This window comes from Vidua chalybeata, chromosome 6 (assembly GCF_026979565.1).
Source record: "Vidua chalybeata isolate OUT-0048 chromosome 6, bVidCha1 merged haplotype, whole genome shotgun sequence".
NCBI lineage: Eukaryota > Metazoa > Chordata > Aves > Passeriformes > Viduidae > Vidua > Vidua chalybeata.
Window position 1 is genome coordinate 45,025,085 of NC_071535.1, and position 27,267 is coordinate 45,052,351.

General features: G+C 47.4%; 2 protein-coding genes and 1 non-coding gene across 6 annotated transcripts in view; 1 reads left to right on the forward strand and 2 right to left on the reverse strand.

The window, feature by feature from the left end:
* Positions 1-721: 721 nt before the first annotated feature.
* RNH1 (ribonuclease/angiogenin inhibitor 1) lies at positions 722-11,820 on the reverse strand. Of its 2 annotated transcripts, none has more exons than XM_053946517.1 (10): positions 11,762-11,820; positions 10,033-10,138; positions 8,270-8,440; positions 6,180-6,350; positions 5,359-5,529; positions 4,415-4,585; positions 3,743-3,913; positions 2,645-2,815; positions 1,729-1,899; positions 722-1,510 (listed from the first exon to the last, which is right to left on the reverse strand). In XM_053946517.1, exons 2-10 carry the CDS (start codon positions 10,116-10,118, stop codon positions 1,423-1,425), a joined length of 1,371 nt encoding a protein of 456 aa, XP_053802492.1. In that variant the 5' UTR covers positions 10,119-10,138; positions 11,762-11,820; the 3' UTR covers positions 722-1,422. The 2 variants fall into 2 exon arrangements, with proteins under 2 accessions (XP_053802492.1, XP_053802493.1); XM_053946518.1 differs by lacking the exon at positions 11,762-11,820 and adding an exon at positions 11,547-11,647.
* A 6,985-nt stretch (positions 11,821-18,805) lies between these two features.
* On the reverse strand, positions 18,806-18,878 carry TRNAA-AGC (transfer RNA alanine (anticodon AGC)). Its single transcript has one exon. It is a non-coding gene; the product is annotated as a tRNA-Ala (tRNA).
* Positions 18,879-18,990: 112 nt separating this feature from the next.
* The window catches only part of LOC128790337 (USP6 N-terminal-like protein), a 75,723-nt gene continuing 67,446 nt past the window's right edge, over positions 18,991-27,267 (forward strand). For 2 of the 3 annotated variants that reach the window (XM_053946983.1, XM_053946986.1), the window contains exon 1: positions 18,991-19,055. The gene's annotated coding sequence lies outside the window, so the exon portion shown is untranslated. The remainder of the gene's footprint in view (positions 19,056-27,267) is intronic. The other variant, XM_053946985.1, reaches the window with a different exon arrangement.

Consider the following 27,267-nt stretch of genomic DNA (forward strand, 5'->3'; position numbering starts at 1 on the left):
CAAATCCAGGAGATACCATGAACTGAAAAGCCTGTTTATGAGTCCCTTAGAATGGTTAAGTTTTTATTCATGGGGAAGACCAAAACCAAAAGGAGTGGGGTTTTAACATTTTGGGCAGCTATGAGAGACGTGCCTTGAGGAAAAAACCAAATCCTATCCTTCACACCTGCCTGAAGACACAACTAAGCTATCTCTCATGCACCATTTAAAGTTTGTGAACACTACTGTAGAAACTGCTTCGATCAAATCTTCTAGGACAAAGAAAAGCTGGTTGTGGCCTCTACAGGATGAATGTGAGCAGCAAGAAGCAAAACCTAGAGAACAACTTTACCATGGGTACCACACAGAATTTGCCAGTGAAGGAAACACCAAGTGACCACTCCAGGAAGAGACGTTGGGGAATGGGATTTTTTTGGCATTCATCCTGCAAGGCCAGCCAATGACAATGCCAGGCTTGCCTTCTATATTTTTAAAGCTATATTCATTTTTTTGTGGTTTAGGTGTGCAGCAGTTGCATTTTCTATTGGAACAATGGCTTATTACAACTCTGGGCATGAAACCCCAGTGTCTCCTGAAAACTGAAATGTCTTCTAGGCTTGTTCTTTACCTAAAGCCTTGACTAAGATCTTCTCCTGGCATGTTTCAGCTAGGGAGTTACCAAAAACAAACAAGTAAAACAAGGTGTTAGTAATGTTGCAGTTCACAAATAACTACATTGGTCTTAAAGGAAAAATATACAGATATATTTTATTTTTATAAGTAGAAAAATTAAGTATAAAGTTCCTGTAGAACTACTCTTTGCCAGATCAAACATATCAATCATTTAATCATTTCCCATACTAGCAGAAATGCACACAGCATCTTTTGTTTGTAGGAAAATCACTTTTCAAAGGACATGAATTTGACATTACACAGCTGAACAGCTGCTCATTTCTATTTTTTTTTAGTGCCTTGGCTACCACTGCTTTTCCAAGAACTATTTTAGAGAAAGACAGGGGAAAGCTCAATTTTAGATTAAAAACATTTATGTTTTTTTGAAAGCCTTCCCCAGAGACCTATCAAAAGCACCACCCAGTAACAATACAGTGGGTAGTTCTCTTGCCTTAGGAAAAGAGCTCTCTTTAAAGCCCAACTAATTTGTTATAAGGGATTATAGGATTAAAGAGCTCCTAAAGGCTAGAGACCCACTTCTACAAGACAGTAATTGTTTATTTCAAGGATAGTGATGCTGCAGCTTTCATGAGTCTCAGAGTTAGTACATCCAGAGATGCAGAGAAGGTCGATCAGCTCCCCAGACACCCACTCAGGGAATCCAAAAATGGTTTTGGTACAAGAAAATTTCCTATTAAGTTAATTTACGTATGAAAAGTTCAGATTAAGAAGAGGACATTGCTTTGACGTTGTTCTGCAGGCAGTCATCACTCATGAAATGATCTTCACTTCAGGCTTGGATTCTTCCAAGGCTCTCAGTTCATCATCCACTTCAGAACTCCACAAAATGTCATACAAACTACACCAAAACAAAAAGGCAAGTGAGATTTAGTGAGCATCCTCCTGTTAAGGGAAGAGAAAAATGCACAACTGGCCAGTACGGGAAGGTCATATGCCAGGAAGAGCCACATCTAGCTTTAAGAGCAGCCAGATTTCTGGCAGATTTCTTTAGCCAATTTTTTAGTCCCTCACCAGCATCAGCCTCCCATCCCTGCCAGGGCTACCACTATCTCTCACATTAACTGCTGCACGTTGCAGCTGGGCTTCTTCAAGGCTTCACAGATCTTCCTGATGCCTTCGTCTTCCAGAGGGTTGTAGCTCAGGTCCAGCTCAGTGAGGCACTGTTTGGTGGCCATGGCGGTGGCAAGGGTGGCACAGCAGCCTGCTGTCAGGTCACAGTTCCCCAGCCTGCAGGGAGAGGAGGGAGAGGCCAGCACAGTGAGCCCTGGCTCCAGGAAATGCTTTTCACACCTGGGCAGCAGGTGTGGACATCCCCAGCACAGAGATCCTGGCAAAGATGGCATCTCCGAGACATCAGCAGGGGCTGGCCTGTGGTCTTGTCACAGAGACAGCTGCCCTCGTGGTGACTGCTGAACACCGCAAAGGCCTCCCTAAAGCATAACAGCGTGTGGCTATGGGCGCAGAAAGAATCCATTGAAGTTATTCCCAATTTCACCATCATGCATCATCTTCTCTTATTACTATACTTGAAACTTGCAACCACCTCTCTAAAGAGGGCAATTGAGGTCTCTCAGTTGATGACCAAGTCATCAAATTTAAGTGGTCAAAAGACACTTTCTGGGACAGACTTGCAAGTCTTACTGATGTCTCCCATGACCCGTCTGCTTCACTCACTCACTGTGAATTAGGCATCAGAGCACAGCTCTGGCTTCTGTCCAACAGCATGGAGAGAACAAGCACGGCACTCTGAGCATCACACAGCCCAGAGCTGGGCCCAGCTGGGAAGGGAACAGGCCCATGGGGAAGGCAAATCCCATCCCAGGGCTGGAGGTGATACTCCAGCTGGCTGCCTGCTCCTTCTAGTGAGGCTGGACCAGCACTTGTGCTGGCACCCCTAAGGACTGTGGAAGTAGAAGACAAAGGGTGAATTCAGATAGCAAGAGAGAAGACAACTTCTGAGAGTGCACCTTACCATAGGGACTGGATGTTGCAGTTGGGGTGCATCAGCCCTTCACACAGCAGCTCCACACCTGCATCTCCCAGCTTGTTCTCGCCTATATGCAGTACTTTCAGGTGCTTGTTGGTGCTGAGAGCAGAGCTGACAGCCTTGCAGCAAGCAGTGGTGAGCCCACACTCCCTAACCCTGCAAGGCAAAAGTGAGATGAGATCCAGGTGGCACACCTAGAGACTATCAGGCACCGTTCACTTCTTTACATTTATTTAACAGGAGCACAGACAGTGGCAACAGAGGAACCAGGGCTTTCCTGCAATCACTGTACTCCTCTCAATGCCTGTCTGCTCAGTCCTTTCTAGGCAGCACCTCTCCCACTCTTTATGTGGGATGTCTGTCTTGGAGCATGCACCTAGGAAAGGCACCTGCCCAAGAAGCACAGGAACAAAGAAGGATGAAGTGTGCTCCTCTGACAGTCACTGTTGGCTCCACTGTGTACTCCTGAGGTACCCCATTGACTTCCAGGCCACCAGGGCAGGGAAAGAACCCAGCTGGGGCAGGAGCTGAATCTGCAATGTAGGAAAATTCAAGTTCTGAGTGAAAGAACAAATTTCCTCTCTCAGACCATCCCAGCCTAAAAGGTAAGACAGTCAACAGGGCAGGATGATGAGAAATGTTTAATGTCACTAGAGCTTTCTTTTGTCTCATCAGTGACAGAGTTTAGCTCCAGTGAACAACCTGAGATACCTGATCACAGCACTCATTTTGCTATTTCATCAGGCCTTTCAGACTTCAAAAGTCTCTTAACTGTCATTTGTTGCATGATAAAACAACTAATTAAAAGCTCTGCAAGTGATGCTTCGTTTCCTTTTCGTTGTAACAGGGTAACTGTTAGGGGGCACATCTTCAAAGTGTCTACGAGTTTAGAAATACAAATCCTTTTAAAGTCCTTAAGTCTAGAAAAGCCCTTTTTAACTACTCAGTAAAAAACAGCAGAAGTTGCTTATGGAACCATCACAACTGAGGATCTATCTGGGTGGGCATTACTTCACCTTACATCTTTCTTCAGTGAGGCCTCCAAAGAAGGCAGTAGATATGTGAAACTTGGCAGCAGCTCACCATAGCTCCTGAAGTTTAGATTTGGGATCCTTGAGTGCCTGACACAGCATTTCCATCCCCGAGTCTCTCAGGTTATTGTCTATCAGACTGATCTCTGTGAGGGTCTCCTTTGTACTGATGAGTCTGGAGAGATCTTTACAGCTAGCACTTGTGAGATCACAATCCCATAACCTGCAGGGAAGAACAATATGTTATTTTCTCCCATGAATTATTTAGATTAGAAAACAGAGTCCTGTTTTAGTATTCTAAATTTCTGGTTACATTGTCTCATTTTCTTGTAGCCTTTCATACATCATACCACACAGCTTCCTCCTTTCCTTACTTTCCACTTGCTGCACCAAAAGCTCTACTTTTAACACACAAGAAAAAAAAAAAAAGAAACAGAAATATGCAATTCTAGTAGACAGCTAACTCAACTAGAAGCCAAGACAATGCCATCATAAACTTCTATATGCCCTCTCACCAGAATTTGATCCAAGCAATTTCACTGTGGTCCTATTTGTTCATGGTGTTCTCCACCCAGTTTTTGGGAATTAACTGATTTGCAGCTGAGACACTTTTTTTGACCATAAAGGGTAAATGAGAAATTTCCACTTTGGAGCAAACCAGCAACACAACCTAAACAGCTCAGAAACTGCAGAAGGGATATAAGAAACCTCTGCCCACCCTTACCACAATTTCTGGATTTTGCAGCTAGGATGCATCAGTCCCTGGCACAGCAGAGCCAGACCAGAGTCCCCAATCTTGTTGTCCCCCACAGAAAGATCCATCAGAGATGACTTGTTCCTGAGAACAGCACTAATCTCCATACAGCTGTCGCTGGTTATGCCACAGTTCTCCAGGCTGCAGGAAAAAGCACAGTTGGAGTTGCTGCTCCAGACCCACTGTGTTAGATACACCCCAATACCCCAGTTCAGACTGAGAAGGGTCCTTGCTGCAAACCAGTGCAGCTCAGCCAGGCACTGCTACATCCTGCAAGGTTCAGAGAAGATACAGATGTCCAAGATGGGACTCTGGGTGAGGCAACACAGTGCTCCTGCATTTCATGAGGCTGCAGGGCACTTTGACCCAGCCATTCATATGCATTAATGCAAGGATCATTCTTGCCAAACTTCCCTTTTTATCAGTTATCCTCTTTAAGAGGAACTTTTGGCAGCATCACACAGTGAGTCCCTGGTGAGCCAACCCCTGCTGAACCTCAGGGACAAGATAAAATTAATTGTGCTTTTCCCAGAAAGCCCTTCATGGGCTTTACCACAGAAATGAGGCCAAACCCAGCACCTTTGTTTTGTAGTAAAAAAAGAGCTCTGAATAAGTATACTCAACAGGCTGGTAATTCCAGTTTAAGAACTAGAGCCATTGAGGGTGATTGTTCCTCTGCTCTGACACACAGGTGAGCAGTCTCCCTTAGTAAGTGGTGGTTTAACTTGGAGTGCCAAAAACTCCAAAACTGAAAGCTCCAGACATTTGTGTGCAGTTTCCAGTTACATAAATCTGAGCCAGCAAAAAATCTGGCCTACATTTCAAGTGTTCCTGACAACAATTTTTCCTGTCCTGTGGATGGTATGACTAGCAGCAGCACTAGCTGCCATTAGAGATGACCAGCTCTTCCTTACTGTAGTAGCTCTAGGTTGCAGCTTGCCTCCACCAGACCCTGGCACAGCTGCTTTACAGCTGTATCTCCCAGTGTGTTGTTGCTCAGACTGAGCTCCTTCAGGGTGGGCTTGCTTTGCAGAGCAGCATTGAGAGCTTCCACAATATCAGCTGTGAGTTCACAGTATTCCAGCCTGCAAGAAGAAAAGAAGTCCAGGCAAAAAGACAACCCTCCTTACACATTCTGCTACCAACAAGAATCAGCTGAGCCTGATGTGTGTTAGGCCAGGGGAGAAAACATGCCACGTGAGTTGAGATCAGGCAATGCATAAAACCAGAGATAACTGTAAGTTTTTAACAGCATCTCTCTGCTCATTTCAGGAAGCATTAATTCTTAAACTAGATCCCAGGGGACCCTAGCAAGACCAATTTTTACACTAGGGCTCCATTAAACCAGTGTACAGGCAGCTTGGAGCACAGGGCTGAGCACACTGCCACACCACCAAGACCCTCAACTCTGGGCCTGCCCAGGGGGAGCTGGGGGCTGCAAATACACCCAGGTCCTGCTCAGACATAAAACAAGGACCAAGAGCAGCAGAATCTGATGTTTCCTGGGCATCTGAGAGGTCTTGCATTTACAGCCACCACTGCCAGGAGGGCTAAATAAAGCCTATAGGAACAGACACCTGACTTCCAAACCCACAAGATCCACCAGCATGAATAAATGTTACAATTTCAGGTAAAACAAGAAGAAATCCACACTTGTCAACAAAACTCCTGCCTGTGTCAAGGGAAAAGCAAGCATGGCCTGTCTGATGACCAAAAAAGCCCAGTGACTACTTACTGCAGCTTCTGCAGCTTACAGCTGGGGTTCATCATCCCTTGGCACAGCACCTTCACTCCAGCAGTTCCCAGTCTGTTATCCCCTACATGTAGCTCTGCCAGGGATGGCTGGGCACTGAGGACGGAGCGCAGGGTCTCACAGCTGGCACTCGTCAGATTGCAGTTTTGCAGCCTGTAGGAGAGAGGCAACAGGGGAGAGGGAAATGCACTCCTAGAATTACAGAGGCTGTTCTCAGAACAGTTTATCTGCTAAGGTTGGAGCTCGGAAAGGACATCACAGCTCTGACAGTGCATAACCCTCTAGGAAGTGGTTTGTCCAGGTTAGTAACATTATTTTACAGGTGTGCCATAATATTTTATCAACTACACCTGTGCCACAAACAATAGCTCACATGTTTCCTTCACTCATACAGCATCTCCAGCAGAATAAGGATTCACCCTAGAGGCAGCCCCACAACTGGTTTATAGAAGTGGTTTAAATATCAGGAGGCTGACCTCAGAGATAAAGCAAAGGCATCTTATGATTTCTTGCCCCCTCTAGAAATGTGATCCAGAGTAGGAAGAAGTTAAAATCTCAACCAACCATGGATGTAATTTAGTTTAATGGTATAGTACAAGAAGGATCTATGAAGTTGATGCTTCAGCACTCAGGCTTGGAGAAGTAGCATAGGAACTGTGCTGGTATTGCTATGAGGTGTTTATAGAGTTATTGGGTAAGATTTTAGAGCAATGGAGAGGTGTTGTGCAGGGAGGTTTGACTTGGGTTTGGTTGCTCTTTTACTTCCTCTTATTTATTCTTTATATTCCTCTTATTTCCTCTTTATTTGGTTTCTTTTTTATTTAAGGCACCTTACCAGAACCCCCAAAATGGACAATTTTATTTCTACAGAACTGAAAAACACTAATCCAGGCTGTTACTTGAGCATGTGGAGAAGTCTGAAGCCTAGGGCAAACTCTCTGAAAAATTATTTAAGTCTTCCAGTAAAGAGTACCACAGTTACTTCTTGAAGGCCCATTAGAGAGCTGCAGTTTCATCAGCTTCACAGTCAACTTTCTTTCTATTTGCCTGAGTCCTCATTGCAGAGGGCACAGGTACTTTAATATCTGATCTAAAAGGCAAACTATTTTTACATCTGAGGATCCTAGATTCCCCTCAGGAGCTGGAGGACTCCTGCACCCTGCAGAAGAGATGCTGGACAGAGAAGGCAGAAGCCCTCTTTGAGGGCTTCTGAGGAGCAGAGGCAGCAGCCACCAGCTCTGACTAAAGCTCCTGCACCAGGGTTGCTGAGGGAAGCCCACTAATGCTATAATGCAGTGGGTGCCTCTATAAAATGTCTCCCAGACCCAGGGAACTCTTCAGTTTGCCGCATTCTGAGGACCGCTGAACGATGACGGATCCTGGGCTGGCACCACCACTCCCCAAGGCTCAACCTGAAAGGCATCTGATGTGAGTCCTTCACTGAATTTGAGGGGACTTTTCCACAGGTGAGCACCTTGTACATAATCCTTTAGGTTTGTGTGCTTGTGAGTGGGAATATGCTATAGCAAATGGACTGTGACTGTTACTGTCCTGAATTATTAAGTACTTTAGATGTAAGTTAGGCCTGTGAGTTACTGTTGCATTATAGTAAATTCTATATGAACCTCTGTTAAATTGTTTAACTCAAGCTATTAATCAAGTACTGTTAAGTTGATTAACAACTTAAATTGTTAAATTTAACTTTTAACTTAAAAATTAAAAGTTAAAACTTTCAGGCCTAAAGTGTTGGTCCAGTCCAGAACTCAGTTTAGCAAGGATTCTGAACCCTGGAATTCAAAAGGATTGTCTTTATTCACCCTGTCCTGTCCTGACTCTTCCCCCAGCCTTCATGTAGATAATTCTTCAGTTGACATTGGTTATTGATTTTAGATTTTTGTTTGCTTATTCTCTATGTGCTTTAACCATCTAGTAAGTAGTAGAGTGAACCTTGTCAACAAATTGTTGTGCTTTCACTTTTATATTAAACCTGCCTTTGCCAGTGATTCTTTAAGAGACCTCAAAACACTCATTTGTGACAGCATGATAGAGCAAGACAATCAGTGGAGCTTTACCATAACTTCTGTAGGCTACAGCTTGGTGTCAGCAACCCTTTACACAGGTATTCAACACCGGCATCTCCCAGCTCATTGTTGTTCAGCTTCAGCTCTGTGAGGGATGGATTTGTATTGATGATGGAAGAGAGATCCTCGCAGTTACTGCTGGAGAGATTGCAGTCATCCAACCTGAAAGACAAAGAGAGAAGGAGCACTTTAGTCCTCAGAGTTGCTCTGCTCTCCCTGTTCATGAAAGCAGAGTGGGCAATGTTCCTGCAGTTCTTGGGATGCCTCCATAAATATGTACAGGACCTGCTGGGTGTTGCATGGCCCAAACCAAGGTGTGCTCTGGGCTGCAACAAAGGATGGGCTGGAGGGCAGCTTCCCAAGCCTTGCTCCTCCTCTGTGCTGCACAGAAGAGGGCACAAATCATCCCCCTACAGCTGGAGGAAGTGCCTCCACTTAAACAGTGACAAACCACCTGCCACCTTACAGGCTGTCAGACTGGTTCTGCACTGAGAACTGCAGCCAGCCCCAGAGACACTCATCAGCAGGTTGATGTCTTGCAGGTGAGTCATGCTGGTTTGCACCATCTCCCTCCAGCAGGAATCTCAGTACACAAACCCTAAGTTTGCAGTTCAGCAGTGGCTTCCCCCATGGGACATCAGCATTCTTCTAGGTGCTGCTAAATGGATGAGGATGAATTTAATTGAAAGGAGAGCCAAGGAACGGATCAGAAGCATGGGACAGGCAGGGAGGTATAGAGGGAGGCAGAAAAGACACAGAGCAAAAAAAAGGTGTCATTAAGAGTCATACAGCCCCAGGCAAAGCCACAGCCAGGAGTGCCAAAAGTTGCCTGGTAATTTCTCCTTAGGGTTCTCCTTCCCTCCCCCAGCAAGAAAACATGACTTCCAATGAGATCATATTCAACACCGATGAAACAATCCCTGCAACAGTCACCCTTATCCATTGCCTCTGGAGCAGCCCAGCCTCTGCCCAGGAGACAACCATCCCACTGCTTTCTGCCACCCAAGGCAGGCCTTGGGAAGTCAAGGCCAGGCCTATGAAGCTTTGCCTGCAAAAGGCTCCTTTGCAAAACAAAAGGCAGTTGTCCTCACCAGAACTGATGCCCTCCAAGGCACTGCTGGCATGAAGAGGCCCATTCTCTCCAGCCCCAGCAGGATGATGCCATCCCATGAAGTGTGAATTTCCAAACAGCAAAGAGGAAAGATTGCAGTAGCAACTCTTCTGGGCCCTGTCCTACACCTTACACCCCAGGAGATGGTTCCCTCCCATTGCTTGCTCAACAAACAAGGCTGGTACTTCTGAAGGTCAACTGAAGAATTAAAAGCTGATGGCCCACAGCTTATACCTGACTACTAAAGCCAAAATCACTTGACAGCATCTAGCCTGCAACCCAAAGAGTGTGCAATCTAATAAGCACAGAGAGATGTCTCCCCCCTCTTGAGAGACAAAGGTAGAATAGCCAAAATGGTGGTCAAATATTTAAATCACACTACCTAGCTGAGCCCTATGCCACACCAAGAAATAGGGCAACATTACTTCATACCAAAGGATATTTATCTGTAGTTGAAAAAGCTTTGCAAGAGGATGGGGGTTTATCCACCCTTTAAATTAACTTTCTAGATAAAAATAGGTAGACTCGTTCCTGTTGCTGTGCAATTTCTAAGTCCCAGGTCAAACAGTTCTGAAGATGAAAAGCACAGGAGAGAAATGCAACAGTTCTTATTCAAAAGAGAGGGTACACAACTAGTTACTACCTGATGGTTTTGCAGGATTTCATTGTTGTCAGAAGTTCAGCCCATCTAGATGGGCTTATCTCTTCACACTGGATGTCAAGCTCCATTTTGACAGTTGAGATAAGACCTGAAAATTAAAACAAAATAAAACCACCTTTTTTTTTAATTGACGAGAAGCAACAATGTTCTTCAATCCCCCCAGCTCTCAGCCATGAGTCATACTGTGCAAAGGGAACAGATTATAATTTTCCAAAACCTGCAAACACCAGTATAAGGCCAGGAGAGTTGGAATGGTTTTGTCTGGGACTTGAGAAGGCCTTCCTCTGAGAGGAAAAAAGCAGAGGAATCCTGAAAACATACAGCAAAAGCCTGCTATATGGAGGCTGCTTGTGTGAGAATAAGATATTCCCCTTCCCCCTCCACAGCTTAACCAGAAGAAGCTTTATAGGGGCACTGGTGCTACTCACTGTGGCACTGCTGAGCCACACAGACACCGAGTTCCACCAGCGTGGCACACCTGACACATTGTGAACCCTCAAACTGTACTTAAAATTGGGGTATTTTTGAGATAATTTAGGTGAATGAGAACGATGAGCATAAGAACTGCCTGGGCTCAAATTAAAAATCCTGCTGGACATGTGTCTGTATGTGAGAAGTGGAACTTGCATGGATGGGAGAAGTGTTCCTCCACAATTCGATATCCAAGGTTTGAAAGATCACTCTGGTCGGGCAAATCCAAGTACAGAGTTGCTGGTAAGCAGAATTCTTTTTTTTTTTTTTTTTTTTTTTTTTTGTCTGCAGTCAAACTGCATTTCTGAACTGATGTAAACAGCGCTGTGCAGAACAGCTCCAGATAAACGTGCACAAAAACATGCCAAGGCCAGTAGCTGAGTTCTAGGTTTAGTCTACAAGCGATGGGGTTAAAGGCAGCGCTGTAGTAGGTAACAAAATGCAGTCTTGGTCTCCCGGTTTGGCCAGCATGACTCAGACTACGGGGCATGAAAAAGAAACAATCCCTGAGCTATCCCATCGGAATGTGAGCTGCAGGCAGCCACCGTCTTCCCTCATTCCAGTCTCCTCCTGTCGCCGTAACAGCGCGGGGACCCCAAACTCGCTTTTCAGAGGCCAGCTCGGTACCAGCGCTCCCGTCAGGGCGCACCCACAACAAACCCGGCACCCACGTGCGGAGGGGCCGCGCCCGAGCGCGGGGCGGCGCTCGGGAACCGCGGCCGGACTGGGGCACGGCGCCAGCGGCATCGTGAGCACACGGACGTGCTCGGCCTCTGCCCTTCCCTTCCCAACGCAAGCGCTGCCGGGAATCCCGGCCCACGGCCTCCGTGGGATCGCACCACAGCCCCACGTGTCGCGGGGTGACGGGGATCGGAGCCAGCGGCGACACGCGAGGGGACAGTGGCAGCCGGACTGTCATAGCCCTCCCCGCGTCGCTCGGGCACTCTCCCGTTTAACCCCCCCCCCCCACCCCCACCCCCCCACGGATCGAGAAAAGGTTCTCCCCGCAGCCCCGAGTTCTGCACCTTCCTGCGAACCGACGGGGGATCCCGTTCCGTTCGGAGTCCCAGGGAGCGGCCCGGTCCTATCCCGAGGCACTGCCGTCACCGCTGCCACCCCTGCCCGGTGCCTCCCGCCCCGCCACCTCCTGCACCGCAAACAGCGCTCTTCCCTCCCAGGCTTTCTTCCTTCCCTGCTCCCTCCGCCCCGGCCCGGCCCGGCCCGGCTCCCCAGCTCCTACCGCCGCGCCGCCACCGCGCAGCTGCCGCCGGCTCCGGCCCGGCTCCGCCTCGTATCGCGGCGGGGAGGAGCAGGATCTGTCCCTCCTCCCCTTTTTCCCTTTCTTCCCCCTTTTCCTGTTTCTCTCCCTTTTTCTTCCTCTTTTCCCTTCGTTTTCCCCCTCTCCATTTTTTCCTGCCCTCTCTGACACTTAACGCCCTTTCTCCTCTCTTCTCCATTTGTCTTTCCCTTTCTTAATTTTTCCTCACTTCTCCCTGCTTCCCTCTCCCCCTCTTTTCTGACCTTCTTTCCCCCCTTCCCGTCCTTTCCCTTATTTCTTTCCCCCTCCACTCTCCTTTATCTGTTTCCTTCCTTCCTTCCTTCCTTCCTTCCTTCCTTCCTTCCTTCCTTCCTTCCTTCCTTCCTTCCTTCCTTTTTCTCCTTCTCCCTTCTTTCACCATTCTCTTTTTTTTCTTTTTCTGCCCTCCTTTTTTCTGCTATCTCTCCTCCTCTATGTCTTTCCTCTTTTTCATCTTCTCACCAACTTCTCTATTTTCGTCCTCTTTATCTCCGTTTCCTTTTTTCCAGTTGCCCTTTTTTTCCCCATCCACCCTGATCTCCCTGCTGCTCTTCCCCCCTGAGGAGGAGATACACAGGAAGCAAGACAGGAGAAGGAGAAATCCCTATAATGAGGGGATGCACAAAAGGTGGGGAGTATCAAACATAAGATGAGGTAGTGTACCAACCGGCTGGGAGGGCAACCTCCGCTGTGTGCCAGGACCTGGAGCAAGATGGGAATGCATGCAGGTCACCCAGGGCAGAGGCACCGTGGCAAGGTCTCGGCTAGGGGAGACAGGACTTCCCCAGGGAGCACGGAACTAGGAATTGTTTGAACTGGAAACAACAAAAATATCCTCAGTGGTCTCCCTGACTTGAAGAGCCTGGAAAATCCCTGCTCCCCATCCCTGGCACCACTCCTATTCACGATGCATCTTCTTGTATCTGTGTCCCTCATTAGCGCGACACGTCGGGCAGAGAGCTCCACCTCGCTGGCACAAAGGCCTCTCTCTCTGAGCTCTTTGAAACGAAGCTGTGACAGCAGTGGAGGATGGGCGCCTCGGGCTTGTGCTGCTGCCAGGCCTGTTGCCCTCCCGGCCTCTCCCCGTGCCACTGCCCCCACCCGACCCCAGTGACCAGCAGCCCTGACCAAGCGCTGCCCCCACCCGACCCCAGTGACCAGTGGCTGTCCCGCACATCCGTCCCGTGGCAGGGCGAGGGTGGCAGCGCTTGGTCAGGGCTGGAAGGCATTCGTCATCCCTTGGCTCCCTTTCCTCCTCCGCCTGCCGGCTATTCCACGTCTCCCTCCCTATTGTTTCCCGGTAGTTTTAGCCTCGGTAAAAGCTGATACAGATTTTCACAAGACGGAACAAAGAAAGGTTTTGAAGTGCCGAGTGGCATTAGGCAACACCCTGACTTGCCTTCCTCCCTACATCCCCAAAATCTCAGCATCTCCCCCAGGTTTTTCTTCCTACAAACACCCTTTTTCCATAACCCTGGCTCACACAACAGTTCAACTAAGTACAAGCAGCTGTTCCCTACAAAGCACGGCTTTAAAATGGTTCCGTGCTCCTCCCCGGAAAGCAGGGGGGAAAGTTTCAGGAGTTTCAGAGCCTGCTTTTGCCGCTGTTAAGTACCTTGCTGTTGTCGGTTCTGTGCGGGAGCGAGGGGGGCAGAGCTGGCGCCTTCCTGCAGCCGTTACCACGCAACCTCTGCTGTCGTACACATGGTGCGTGCTAGAGGGAGGGAAACAGTTTTGGGCTCTGACGGCTTTTTTCCTCTCGTGGCAGCTCTTCAGGGCCTTGCAGAGCAAGCACGATTGTGTCTGGCTTGTGACTAAGCAAATGGTGCAAAAAGCTCCTGATGGTGACAGAGGCAGCTTTTACTTCTCGCACTGGATTATGTGGCCACTTGGCATGGTTTAGCCCAAAGCAAGGGACTAGTTGCCACTGAAGGATCCATCCAAAAATGAGGCCACCACAGTGTTGAAGTGTGGGTAGAGATGGTGAAGTTTGCCTAGTTTCTCCGTTCTCCAGGCAAGCCTGTCCTGCCAGGCCTAGGAATGATGCTGAGCACATTACTGCCTACCTGTCACCTTACCTGGGGATTCTGCATCCCTCTTCCCAGCAGGGGTTAGGGCACAGGCAGTCCCCTGCTTCTGCACAAACTGAGTGCTCACACTCCCTGGAAGGGTTCCTTGGGCACAGCTCTGGTTGCGTCTCCCTAAAATGGCCTCTCAGCAGCAAGCATGGACCTCACTCCTACACCTCCTCCTCCCAAATTCCCACTTGAGGCTCTTCTCCCCCTCAAGGAAAACCCTGCCTTCACTCAAACTGCATTGCAGAATAGTTGTGGATTGAAGTAACCTGCCTTCTTCCCCCATTCTCAATGGTGTGATGATGAATTGATGTTTCAATAGCCTGTAAATGATCCAGTAGCAGAAGGACAGATTTGTCTTTCCCTTCTGTGGCTGCAGATGCTGACAGAGATGATGGTAGAATGATGGCCTGGGAAACAGAGCCTTTGTTGAGCCACAGGAGAAACACTAGAGGCTTTCCCTCCAGCTGCTTTTATTACACTTCTCCTGGAGGAGATGGGAACCAATCACCAGGAGAGCTTAATGAGCTAAAACCCACCTTCCTCAGTGCCCAGAAGAGAGTTGAAAGCCAGAGAATTCACCTCTTCCCTATTCCCTCTCAGGAAAACAGGGTCATCCACACAAAGAATTTGCTAGAACAGTCCTTGTGCTTCTGGGTCTGACCTGCTGAAGCACAGGCAAGAGCTTGGGGATGGCCCAAGCTCCTGGCTTTGGTACTTGTTAGGATGCTCCCTGGCAGGCAAACGAGGGGATGCTGTGGCTGGTGAAGGATGTCTCTGCCCTTTTTGATTGGCATGATGCTTTCAGGAAGACCACTAGTGTTAGGAAGAAAGTTTATGCTGGCAGATCTCCCGGTCAACAGGCAATTTGAAGACCTGACAGCAAAGGTGTAATTTCCTATCCAGCCATTGCTGGCATCTCTCTGCTCTTGGTTCTCACTTCACTGCACTTATCAGGAGTCTCTAAAGGACAAAGTCTAGTGTTTGTTAGAGGTTTTAGAGAGGTTTATTTCACGTGGACCTTCTGTAGACCTCTGCCCTGGGCAAAATACCCAATCCACTCTGGTCTGTGTTGGTGAAATATTAAATTTATAGGCCAAATAGTCTTGCTATTATGTGCTTCTGTACCCTTTGGCTGCCCTCACTGTGGAGACAACAAAAGGCATCTCTGGAAAAATCGATTGCCCTTTCCCCATCAAGCAGGACCAGGCCATCCTGCTCATCGAGATACACACAGATCCAGAGGAAATGATACAAAATGGGGCTCAGAAAGCCAACAGCAAACACCAGTGAGAAATACCTGTGAATGTCTTGCCACGGAAACAATGTAAGATTCCTGACATGGAAGGCATGTCCATTTCATTATTTGTACAGACTCAGGCTGATTCCTTAAAGATGCCTTGAGGAGTCTGGCAGTGACATCTGCCCTGTGTTCCCCTTTTTATCACAGTTTCCCATTATCCTTTTTGAGTTCATTCAAATTTATCTCCTCTTTTTTTAGATCCTCTCCCTCTTTTGGTCTTCGTAGCAGGGAGGGAGAGCACAGTGATGCCCATCTTACCCCTGCTGCCTCTCTGCATTTAAAATGACTTTAATTTAAAACTAAATTTATGCACATAATCCTAGAGTAAACTTACAAAAGAATACTTAAATTAAGGCCATTAGTGTAAACTGAAAACTCTGCCTCTTCCTCTTCTAGCAGTTTCCTGTTCTATCCTCTCTGCTCTTATAATGCCTCTGTGGATATACTTAATGGTAATTAAAGACAATAATCTTCTAAGAGTAATGACAGATCTTTTTCTAACTTGACTATGTGATCCCTACCAGAAAATTCGTTCCATAAATTCAGTTGTGGAGATCAAAACGGTGAGTTTTAAGCATCTGCCCAGCTCCATTTGTTGCAGTGAGTGATTTGTTTATATCCTACTTAATCCATTGCTGGAAGCCATTTGTTCCTTGAGCTTGTGTGCAAACTTGAAGTAAGGCTTTGTAGGGTGAGGAAATGCAAAACTTGGGTCATTCCTGAAGAGTCAGTGGCTGATTAAGCACTGGGGAGCAAAATATCTGTGGAGCTAGAGTGGAGAACCTGACATTGTGGCTTAACTGATGCCTCAGGAGCTAAAAAAAAAAAAAAAAAAAAAAAAAAAAGGAGGTCATAAACAGGTGCTGGTTGCAAGCTGTGAGCAAGGTTTGGGTTTTTCAGCAAATACAGGCAATTACTCACCCTGACTTGCATGCGTGCACACACACGTATGGATGTTCCATACTGGGGCAGCTTATTATAGATTCCCACAAGAAAACCATTAGAGAGGAAATTCTTGCTGTTCTGATGTGGTCTCCTTGTTCTTGTAAAAGAAAAGCTTTTGTTTCCATTTTGCACTGGTTTTGTTTTTTGAGAGAGTGGAGAGCATTATAATGAAATAGTGCTGTGAGTGTATGTGTAATATTTTATCTCTGTGGATACAGTCTTTCACAGTGGGTCCAGCGAAAATGGAGCCCCAAGAAAACGGAACTTTCCAGATATGTTCATCAACCAACACACCTGCAGAAAAAGTACTGTCAGAGGAATTTTTTCTCACATCCCTGCTTTTCTTCGTTTTCTGTCTCAGCCTGCGGCAGTGTTTGCCTGCCCGTCTGCAGAGGGCGATGCAGCATCAGTTTGACCAGACTTATGGTACTCTGGTTTTCCCTCATCCAGAAGTTGCCCTTGGTCACCAAGACATTGCAGGGGTTGAGGGCTGAGATGGGGCAACAGCTAGAGGGGAAAATGAGAATACCAGACCAGAAACACAGGTGTATTTCGCAGCACAGTCTCTTCATGCCAGCTGTGCAGCAGCTGATGAAATGGGAGACTGCAATGGATTTCACTTTCCTGTTAAAAACTGTTGCACAGGAAGACTTTAATAATTTGCTGAAACTTTGAAGGCCACTGTAGGGACAGCTGGTTATTTCATTAGTTTGTTCAGGACTCAGAAGTGTGAGTTTAAATCAGCTTTAAAAGGCAAGAATGAAATCTTGGAGCTAAAAGAACCCCAACAACCACACACTCATCTGGTTTTCAGATTTCAGTTTGCATGATACCATTGCCTTTTTGCGGAAAGGAATAGTAGATGTCCTCTGCCAGTAGAGGCATTTCTCTCTAGTCTCCATGAGAATACCCATGAGAATTCATGGGCATTTGTGTCCAAAAAAAATCACTTTGTATCCTAGAGTCGCGATGGTTGGAAAAGACCTCAAAATGATCATGTACATCTGTTAACCCAGCATCACTGTGTTCATCACTAAACCATAACCCAGAGTTACTTCCACATGCCTTTTGAACACTTCCAGGGATGGTGATTCCAACACTTACCTGGGCAGCCTGTTCCAATGCCTGACCATCCTTTCAGAGAATTTTTTCCTAATATCCAATCTAAACCACCCATGACACAATGTGAGGCCATTTCCACTCATCCTGTAACTTGTCACCTGTGAGAAGAGATCCCTTCATCTCACTAAAACTCCTTTCAGGTAGTTGTAGAAGTGATGGGCTCTCCTGAGCTTCCTTTTCTCCAGGCTAAACAACTCCAGTTCCCTCAGCTGCTTCCCATAAGGCTTGTGCCATAAAAAGCCCACTGCATCCTCTCTTTAATCCAGCTCTTCCTTGGATTATCAGAATTAATTTGCTGCAAAGGTTTGGGGGTGGGATATTTTGGAGTTTCCTCAGGTGTAGGCTGGGGCCTGAGAGCAGCTTGAAAGCTGAATTTCATTTGTTGTCATTGAAATTTGCCAGAAAGGTAATTTCCTTGTGCATGTAATTGAGGAAAGTGCTCTGAATTGTTTTCCTCCATTGATTCCCAGTTCAGTTTGTGGCAGGGATGGAAATGCCAGCTGAGTGTAATCCTGTAATTTTTTTTCTATGGTTGTTTTTTTTTTCTATGATACACCATCAGTTTTTAAAAACAGCTTCTCTTTTTTAAAAAAGCTTTTGGTTATTCCTTGTGGCTTGTTGCAGTAGAATAGGAGCAGAATGTGAAGCACTTGCTTGAACTTTGCATCTGGATAAATTCAGGGAGCAAAGTCTTGACCTTTTTTTAAATAAGTGCCACCTATATAAATGACTCCTTGAGGTGTTTCGATTCCTTCTTAAATTTACAGAAGACAAACAAGTGTTTTGGCTCTACCAGAGGCCTCCAAGTGAAGGGATCTCTAAATGCTTTCCTGCTCTTGGGTGGGATGAGAAAGGGAGGGCTGAGGCCAGAGCTGTGTGGGAAGAACTGGATGCAGTGGGTGCTGCTCACTGTCGTGGCCATGTCCAATGTTCAATAAGGAAACAAAAGATCCTCTTGCAGTGCCAGGAATACACACACAGTGTTCTGCCTGCCTTAAGCACAGGATAGGCAAACGTACCTGTGTAGCTGTACTGGGAACAGGTGAGGTCACTCACTCTGCTGAGCCTGGAGGAGACTGAGGGGAGACCTCATTGCAGTTACAGCTTCCTTGTGAGGGGAAGAGGAGGAGCGGGCACTGATCTCCTCTCTCTGGTGCCCAGTGACAGGATCCAAGGGAATGGCCTGAAGCTGTGTCAAAGGAAATTGAGGTTGGATATTAGAAAAAGGTTCTTCACCCAGAGAGTGGCTGTGCACTGAAAAAGGCTCCCCAGGAAAGTGGTCATGTCACCAAGCTTGACAGAGTTAAAGAAGCATTTGGACAATGCTCTCAGGCACATGCTGTGACTTTTATTGTGTCCTGTGTTGGGCCAAGAGTTGGACTCGATGATCCTTGTGGGTCCCTTCCCACTGGGCATATTTTGTGGTCTTTAAAAATGTCAAGGAAGCAAATAAGAATACAAGGAATTTAAGAAGGCAGAACCACTAATGCTGCGGCTTGCAATGGAAACATGCGTCCGTCTGGCCACCGAGTGCACAAAAGCTGGAGAATGCGGGCATCGATCCCGCTACCTCTCGCATGCTAAGCGAGCGCTCTACCATTTGAGCTAATTCCCCGCTCGTAATTTCTTCCCACCCTGGGCAGTCATATTCATCTCTCACGAGATGCCGTGCGCCGCCGGCTCTTGTAGGTCCTGCTTGGGGCTCCCAGTGCGCCTGCGCGGGAGCACGACGGCCGGGGCTCGGCGGCGGACCGGGCTGGGCGCGCGCCGGGAGAGGAGGATGCGCCCCGCGGTGAGACCTGGAGCGGGAACGGGGTGGGAATGGGAGTGGGAATTGGAACGGGAGCGGGGCGAGAATGAGAACGAGATGGCAATGGGAACGGGAATGGTGGGGGGGCTGCGAAGGGCTGTGTGTTTGGCGGGCAGGATGCATTCGGCTGTGTGTGTGTGGGGCGGCGGTGCGTGTGGAGGTCAGAGCAGGGGCTGGAGCGCCCGGCACAGGCTCTGCCAGGGGCCTGGGCTGGTCTTTGAGTCGCGACGGGGCTGCGCTGAGGTCAGAACAGAACGAAACAACCAAACAATCCCCCCCCCCCCCCCCCCCCAGTAAAATATCGAGCCCCCACCCCGCCCTCCCAGCTGATGAAGGGCGCAGGAGCTGCCCGGATGACCCTGGTTACTGTTCAGGGGGGCTTCGCCTGCCCGGCAGCTCCTCACGGCCCTGGGGACACAGAGCCCGCCCCACCCCTGCGCCCCGCGGGGCTCGGGGTGACACTCGGCCTGGCTGGGCAGCCCCCAATATTTGCTGCCATCCATGCTGGGACATCCGGGCTGGGTCCCTGCGCGTGGCTGGGACAGCGGGGATGCCCAAGTGCCTGGATGAGCAAGCCTGCTGCGGGCAGTCGGTTCTCCCCGCCTTGCCTTGCAATGTCTCCTTTGAAAACAACACCCACAGAAGTGAAATCTGGCACCGTGGTGAATCGTGAGGTCTTTTCCTCCAAGTAATGGTTCCGTTTGTTCTTGTACTCCAGCTAGAGTAGAGTTAAAGGCAGCAATTTCCCTGCTGGACAAGGAAGGGAACTTCAGGTGCCTGTTGAAATGGCAGATGGGGGCATGTGCTGGAGTGTTCAGGGGAGCTGCATTGACCAGATGGGATTTTGGTGCCCATTTTGGATGCGGGAAAAGGGGATGCCCTCAATCAAGGGGTGCATAGCAAAGCATTGGATCATTTCTCTGCGAGTGCTATGCTGAGGAAGACGAAGCTGTTGGTGGGCTTGCAGTGTTTAATTAAAGCTGTGTTCAGCAGTAGCAATATCCAGGACTCAGTTAAAAACCTGTCATTCTAGTAAATATCTTGCCTTGTGCTCAATCGCTTTTCTTCTCCTCTGATGTCCTTGAGTCAGATATGACAAAACCCAAGAAGCATTGATGGCCAGTGCAAAATACTTTCTAAACCAAAGTGATTACAAAATAACCTTGTATAACCGCGGTGGTGGCTGCTTAACACCTAGCTACATGGAGAGCAGCAGAGTCCTGGGCTGAGCTGGCCAGGCTGCAGGCAGTGATCCTGGTTACCAAGTCATTGCAATTCACTGAGTGATGAGACTTGCTGTAGCTTTTGCTCCATCGAGTTCCTGGGTGCTTTACACATTGCTGTCCTGCAGTACTTTTCTATTTCTACCTTGGCTGTGTTCAAGCCATCGTTCATTGGTTTCAAAACCATTCTCTGCTCAATTTTACCCTTCCTGAGTGATTTGCCTTAGTTCTGCCTGTGATATACAAGTTACTTTTTCTGGATGAATTTGCTGAGCTATCCTCCTCCAGACTATGAATTTCTGATGAAATACTCCTATATATCAACAGCTTTGCAAATGAAATAGGTGCAAAACATTTTTTTATTTATTTTACTTGACAGGTTTTGGGCTCTGTGAATGAGATCTGCTTCTTGCAGAGTTTGCTTAATAGGTTCTCTGAATTATATTTTATTGAAATACTTGGAATTTTAAATTTACTCCTCTTTTGTTCTTTTTGACATGTTGCATCTTACTTTAAAGGGCTGGTGAAGCATGACCTCAGAGTTCTTCGGAAACTCTCCTGTCTCTCATTTATTGTTTTCACGGTTGTGAGCTTCCTTCTGTGTGTTTTTTTGGTGGTTTTTTTTTTGGGGGTTTTTTTTTTTTTTTTTTTTTTGGTTTTGTGTGTTTTTTTGTTTGTTTTGGGGTTGTTTTTTTTTTTTTTTTTTTTTGTTTGTTTTTTTTTTTTTTTTGTCAGAGAGAAGATTGGCCAACAAACATGTTCTGAAAGACATGTTTATCTTTAAGAAAAAAACCCAACAGCAACCAAACAAGCAGGCAGCCGCACCCATCAAGTATGATTTCTTAACTTGGAGCTTGACTCATAATTTTGATGGCTCCTTACCCTTATTGTTTTTTTTGAAAAGAAAGTAGTTTTTGTAGCTATTCCCCTGGGTACCACACTGGAGAGCATTGTGAGATGCTTGAGAGTCTCTCCTGCTGAGGACTCTTACCTTCAACACACATGACGGCGTTTCACCAGCTTGGTTTCGCTAAGTATCAGGCTGACTCTGTGGAGCTGGAAAATATGTTTCAGGCTGTGTTTTGCATAGACACTCTCAGATGTGAGGTTTCACCCCCTGGGTGTTATATGTGTTTTTCCTGTCACGGGGCAGTCTGCCTCTGAATCATGTTGCTGGGAGCTCCTGGCAGAGCAAATGCAGGGGCAGGGTTAAGAGAGGCCTATCTTCAGCCTTGCTTCATCAACCCCAGCCACAGCCCTTCCTCATTTGTGTCTTGTTTGGTTTAATAATGGGGTTGTACAGCAGCTTTTCCCACAGCAAAACCTCTTTTCTCCTTTTCTTTAGAATTAAAATCGCTCCAAAGAATGTGTGTTAAGGTGGACTTTGAAACTCAAAGCTTGTCAGTCCTTCACAGTCATGCTGGAGTAATGCCTGTGCTTTCCTCTCCTTCATTTTAATTACAGGGGAGAGTAGTTCAGCTCCCATAGCTCAAGCTGTTGCAAAGATATGTCTGTGCTCTGCAAATAAATAAACTTTGTGCTTGCTTTCCCCATTCTGTCTTCCACTTGCTCTGGCAGAGCTGTGCTCCTGAACAATGCTGGGCAAGTATTGTTCAGGTTTTGGTGGATCTGTTTTCTCCTTGTGCTCCATCCATACTGAGATTATAGAAGTTGCCTTGCAGGTGACTGGGAATATACCACCTAAAGAAGCATACAGCTGCTCTGTGTAAAGAACAGCCCGCAGAGATGCTGAAGTTGCAGAGCTATCAGTGCAGCTTTGTGCTTGCTGCATCTCCTTCAGCTCTTGGCAGCCTGGGACATCCCAGTTGTCCATTTTACTGGGTAGTGCAGGGTTCTTTAAGGGGCTGGTTCATGCCACACTGCAGATTGCTCAGCATGGCACTGCAAGAGCTGCTGTGTGGTAGAAGGCAGATTTCTAGAATGTGCAAGATACTCTTGTGTACTGAGGGTAGCAATCTCAGCTGATTTTCTGCCATACACCTCCCAGTTTGAAGTAGCAGTGGGTATATCTGAAGCAAGTATTCAGACTGGAGTGCTTGCTCTGATTTTCAAGGTGGGTGGGTGCTCTCTAGCTGTGGGTTTGCTTTGACACCCTCAGCTTAAGGTATTTGTAGAGGGACCGGTGTAGACTGTCCCCCCTAAGTGTCTCCTCGAGTGCCAGCCACGCTTGCCGGCTCCACATCCCGCCGGGATGTTCCTGCGCGTGCCATCCCCCTCTGCACTGCAGAAGAGCTAAATCGGGGTTTCAAGAAAGCTGGCAAGAAGCCTGGATGTTTTCTAGAAAGATATTGATTGCCCTGGACAGTTCGGGGTTGTTCCTTTTGTTTCCCTGGCTCTCGTCACGGGGTCGGGCTCGTTCTGGCGGCAGCTCACTGGAGGATGGAGAAACAGTGCCAGCTTTGCGGGCTGAGGCTGGAGCAGAGCCATCCCAACCTGCCTCTCTCAAGTGTTAAGTCTGAAGCAGCCTGCCTGGTAATTCCATTAATGAGAGCCCAATGCCAGAGAGATAAATGTGATTCCACGGTAAAGCCAATGCTCGGGCTCAAATGGAGAGGATTTGCTGGTTTTCCCAGGTGCACTGCTGTGAGTAATGTACTCCAGTATTACCCACAGACAATGTTTAAAGTCTACATGTCAATGCAGAGACTGGGCAATGATAAAAAAATCTGCTTCTAAATCTTCATGTGAGGAAATCCTTAGCTCCAGAGCGTAGCTGTCTCTTTGCAATGGGTTTTACAGGGAATAAAAGTTTCCTGCTTAACTCCTGACATGCAGGATGGCACCATGCTAAGCAGCCAGCTGATCCAGGAGACAGCTTGCATGGGCTATAGCCAGAATGAGCTCTCTGTGTATAATCAATGCAGAACAGAAATTATATACCCTTTGTGTGTCACACCAGGAAGCTTGCAAGCACCTCAGAGCTAGCCACTGCAATTGCAACTAGCACAAGCTTCTCTACATTTTTGGCAATGAGGTCCATGCTTGAATTCAGAGCTTACAGTTCTGGCTAGCTTGGTTTGATTTCTTTTTGAAATATTTTTTTTCTGATTTCTCACTTTCTTAGTTTGATTTGCAGATCACATCTTCCTGTTTGCAGTTGTATAATACCCTTGTGACATCATCATCACATCTTGTGTTGAAAAGGAATGGTTAATTGGGATATTTTTAGCTCTCCTTGTGGCTTGGATCCTGGAAATCAAGCACAGGAGCCAGCACCATTCAGCTTTCTGCAGAGGAGCTTCCCATGCTACAGGCAGCAGCTGAGCAGTTGTGTCTGACAGGGTGGGAGCTCACAGTGCCAGTGAGCCCCAGTGCTGTGGTACCCCAAAGTTCAAGCAAACAAATCACTTGCCTCATCTTTTGGAGCTCACTGAAGGATTTTCCTTGTCATCAATCCGAGGTGAGGGAAAAAATTTCAAAAAAAAAAAAAGAAGAAGGTGCTGGGGATACTCAGCCCCTTGGGTGTTCCCATCACTTCAGCTTTGCCTGAGTGTCCGTCAGTACATATCTGATCTCCTTAGTTAAGACTTCGGTCCCTGCTGGTGTCCTGACAGCAGAACTAAAGCCAGCTTGCTCAAAATGCTTGTTTGTTGGTATATTCAGCAGCTTGCTGGTGCCTCTTGCTGCAAGAGGTGTGGGGGAGAGTGGCTCATTGGGCAAAGTGAGGCGCATGCTTTGCTGGTGACCTAGCAGCAGCTGGGACAGCCAGCCTCAGTCTGCAGCCTGCTCCTGCATCTCTTACTTCTCTTTGCAGTAGCTGTGCACACATGCCTGCCTTCTTCATGCACGTGCTGTGGGCCAATTCACTCAGCAGAAATCAGGATCAAAAGCAGATTGTCTTGAGTTTTTAAATCTCTTGCCTCTCCTAGCCTTCAGTTTTGTTCATTAATCAGTGAGGGACATGCATGTGAGAGCCACATTTGCCACTCACCACCACAGTGGCAGGATATTGGGGGGATACAGTATCAGTCAGAGCTACTGCAGTTGCTCTTTGAAAAAACTTCTCCTGTTTGCATCATAGCTGACTATAGAAGTTTTAGCTTAGTAGTGTGGTTTTCTCACCCTAAGTTAAATTTTTTGAGTGTCTCCTTTCTTTCTTTTAAAGATCTAACATCTGATTTGGGCTTGAGTGAAGCAAGGTAGCACTGATAGTGAGTTATGTGTCCTGTCAAACATTTCAATACAGAGTAGATGAAGGAGCAGGTAGGAAAATGACCTGCATATTTAGAAATTCAGTTTTTGAAAAACTGTGGTGCCTTGTTCTTACAGTATCTCTCTTCCCTCCCCCTTCAGTTCTGTGAGTCAAAAGTGATCATGAGAGTGTTGATATATGAATGGGGGGATTTATCAGGAAGGATGTAATGTGTTCATTCCTCTGGTGGTAACAAAGTGGGTCAGAAGTGTTACCTGTTCTGTTGCTGCTGCTTACGATGCTGACCAGATAAAGTTACTGAAATTAGTTCAAAGCCTCACTATTTGCTTTGCTCCTTGACTTGCTGTATAAATTTCACTGGGAAACCTATATCTGACCTGCAAGGCATTAATTTGTTTGGTGGCTCTTGTGGCCAAGGTGCACGGTTGAGCCACATTGGTGCTGCCAGTCTAGGTGGCCTGGCACTGGATTTTTTCTTTACCAATGTATTTTTGAGCCACAGCTGCATTCCCATCAAGTTTGCTGCAGAGCTGACCAGGCTGACAGTAGCTACAGTAGACAAACACCCACCACTTGGCTCCCTTGGATAAAGGGCTGGTAGGACCATCATTTGACCTCCCAGAGATGCTCTAAATGTCTGGAGGCTGAGCATCACCTACAGCAGGGTGCTGGATCTGGCATGGGGACAGCTGAATGGACAGAGGGGTCCATTCCCAGAGAGGCTGGGCAGGAGGGGTATTTGCCCCTGAGAAAGGCATCCTTGGTCTTTAGTTTGTGCCTCAAACAATGCTTCTACTCCATATTCCCTGACTGCTGGAAATGGCAGACTGAAATGAAAAGATTGGGTTAGCCACTCTCCTGCCGGAGCTCAGAGAGAATGAATTTAGCTGTTCTTGTTTGATTTCAAGAAATTGCATTAAAATGAGCAAAGAGGCTGTGCACCAGAGGCTGCTTCCACTGCAGGCATCTGCTTGCAAAACTGTTGCAGAGCAATTCCTGCTGGTGCTGCAAAGCCGGTGGGGAAAGCAGAGCTGTGGCAAGGGCCAGGAGACCTCTGTGGAGGTCTCGGCAGCTGGAGGGCTCGGCTCACTTGATTGCTTTGGCAGTTCATCTGTACTTAGAAACAGGTGTGGGCATTGCTTGCACCTGTTATCAGTAGTCACTGGTGTCTTGGTGAGTGCAGTGAGCTGCTTTTCTCTGCAAGCTAAGGAGCCGTGCTCTGCCCCAGGTCCCTGCTGCTGGGAGGTGGCGTGCAGACAACTGGAAGTTCTCTAGCCTGAATGTTGGATGTGTGACATGATGGATGTGATGGCTCTTGTGTCCTGCCTCACATGAGCTCTGTGGTTACACCAAAGCTGCAGCTGACTTCTGAAGCTCTTCTCGGTAAAAACTGACCTGAATTGATCCATTGTGATTTGTTTATTTTTTAACTAAGATGCATTTCTGTAGAGGTGAAAGCTTGAGCTTTATTACAAAGTCCATGATTTTCTTAAGGATGCTTTGGAATATTTTGGGGGTGTGTATGTGGTCTGTGTTATCAGAAAAACTGGGAACAGGTCAGTTGGAGATGTGTAGCTGCTTAATTGATTTAATGCTATGGAAATTCAATTTGAGTAATTGGGTGCTTTTTCTGGTGGCAGGGAAAAATAGAGCTGTGTTAAGTGGAGGGGCAGCTCTGGGTATTTCTGTGAAAGGCGTGTTAAGGAGGCTCGAATGCGAGTTTTTGAACTGTACTTGTCTGTTCCTGTCAAGAGTTGGTGGTTTCGGTGGGAGCACGCAGCAACCATCGAAGGCAAGGCTTGCCTGGGGGCCCTGGGGCAGAAGCCTGTGTGACTAATGTTGTGTAACTCAGAAAAACAAAGCAGGATTACTCTACCTCCTTCCCCTCTGTAAGGAGCTAGTGGTGGGGAGCTAGTCAGACTGCTGCTGGGATGCTTGGATGGGACCTCTGGGCAAGCTGATGGATCAGCTCCCTCTACTCAGTGCAGCTTTGTGGTGGGTACTGTGCCTCTTGCTGGTTTCAGAGGTGAGGTGACTGGCTGGCATGTGAAGGCTGGTGCTGGCAGATAGATAGACAGATACCCTGTGCTGCACCTGTGTCTGCTCTAACCCCTCCATCCACACCTGTGCCAAAGGAGAAGCAAGGCGGGGGTGGAGGGGGCTCAGGCTTCCCGGTGCTGGGGAAAAGACAGCCTGTGGGGACCATGCAGGGCTGTGTTCTCCTCCCTCCACACTCCTGGTGCTGTTGAAGTTGGTCACGTATTGGGCTGAAGGTCTGGCTTAGAGGTCGAGCCTGTGCTTCTACTTTTCCATCATTATTTTCCAGGGTTTCTCTGCAAGGAATTGGAAAATCCTCTCTATGGGCTGCCGTGACAGCCTTAGAACTATCCAGATGGATTTGAACTTTGGTGCTGCAAAGAGCTTTGCATATTCATTTTCAGCTTCCTGCTGTCTGCTTTGCTTAGGAGCTTTTGCTAGATCCTTTGCATATGCTTGTCCTTGCTTCTCTGCTCCTGGAAACCATTTGAGAACACCCTTCAGCTATGACAAAATACCCTCCCCCTCCCCCCCAAAACAATATCCCCAAACCTCTTGGAGGAATTTTATTTTACTACTGTGCCTTGGTAAGCTGCAAGGCTTGCATAGCTGTGGTGTGTTGTTGTTGGGATGCACCAGCCTAGTTTGGAGACCTCAGAGAGCAAATCACCGGGCTGTTTTGGATGGGTCTTTAGAAAAGTGAGTGACTGAGCACGCTCAGTAGTGAATGGAGCTGTTAAACTGATTTTATATGACTTAC

Coding starts and splice junctions, on each gene's coding strand:
- RNH1 (XM_053946517.1), bottom strand. CDS start 10,118: ATGGAGCTTGACATCCAGTGTGAAGAGATAAGCCCATCTAGATGGGCT. Junction 5,530..6,179: donor TGTAAGCTGCAGAAGCTGCA/GTAAGTAGTCAC, acceptor TTCTTCTTGCAG/GCTGGAATACTGTGAACTCA. Junction 1,900..2,644: donor TGCAACATCCAGTCCCTATG/GTAAGGTGCACT, acceptor CTCTCCCTGCAG/GCTGGGGAACTGTGACCTGA.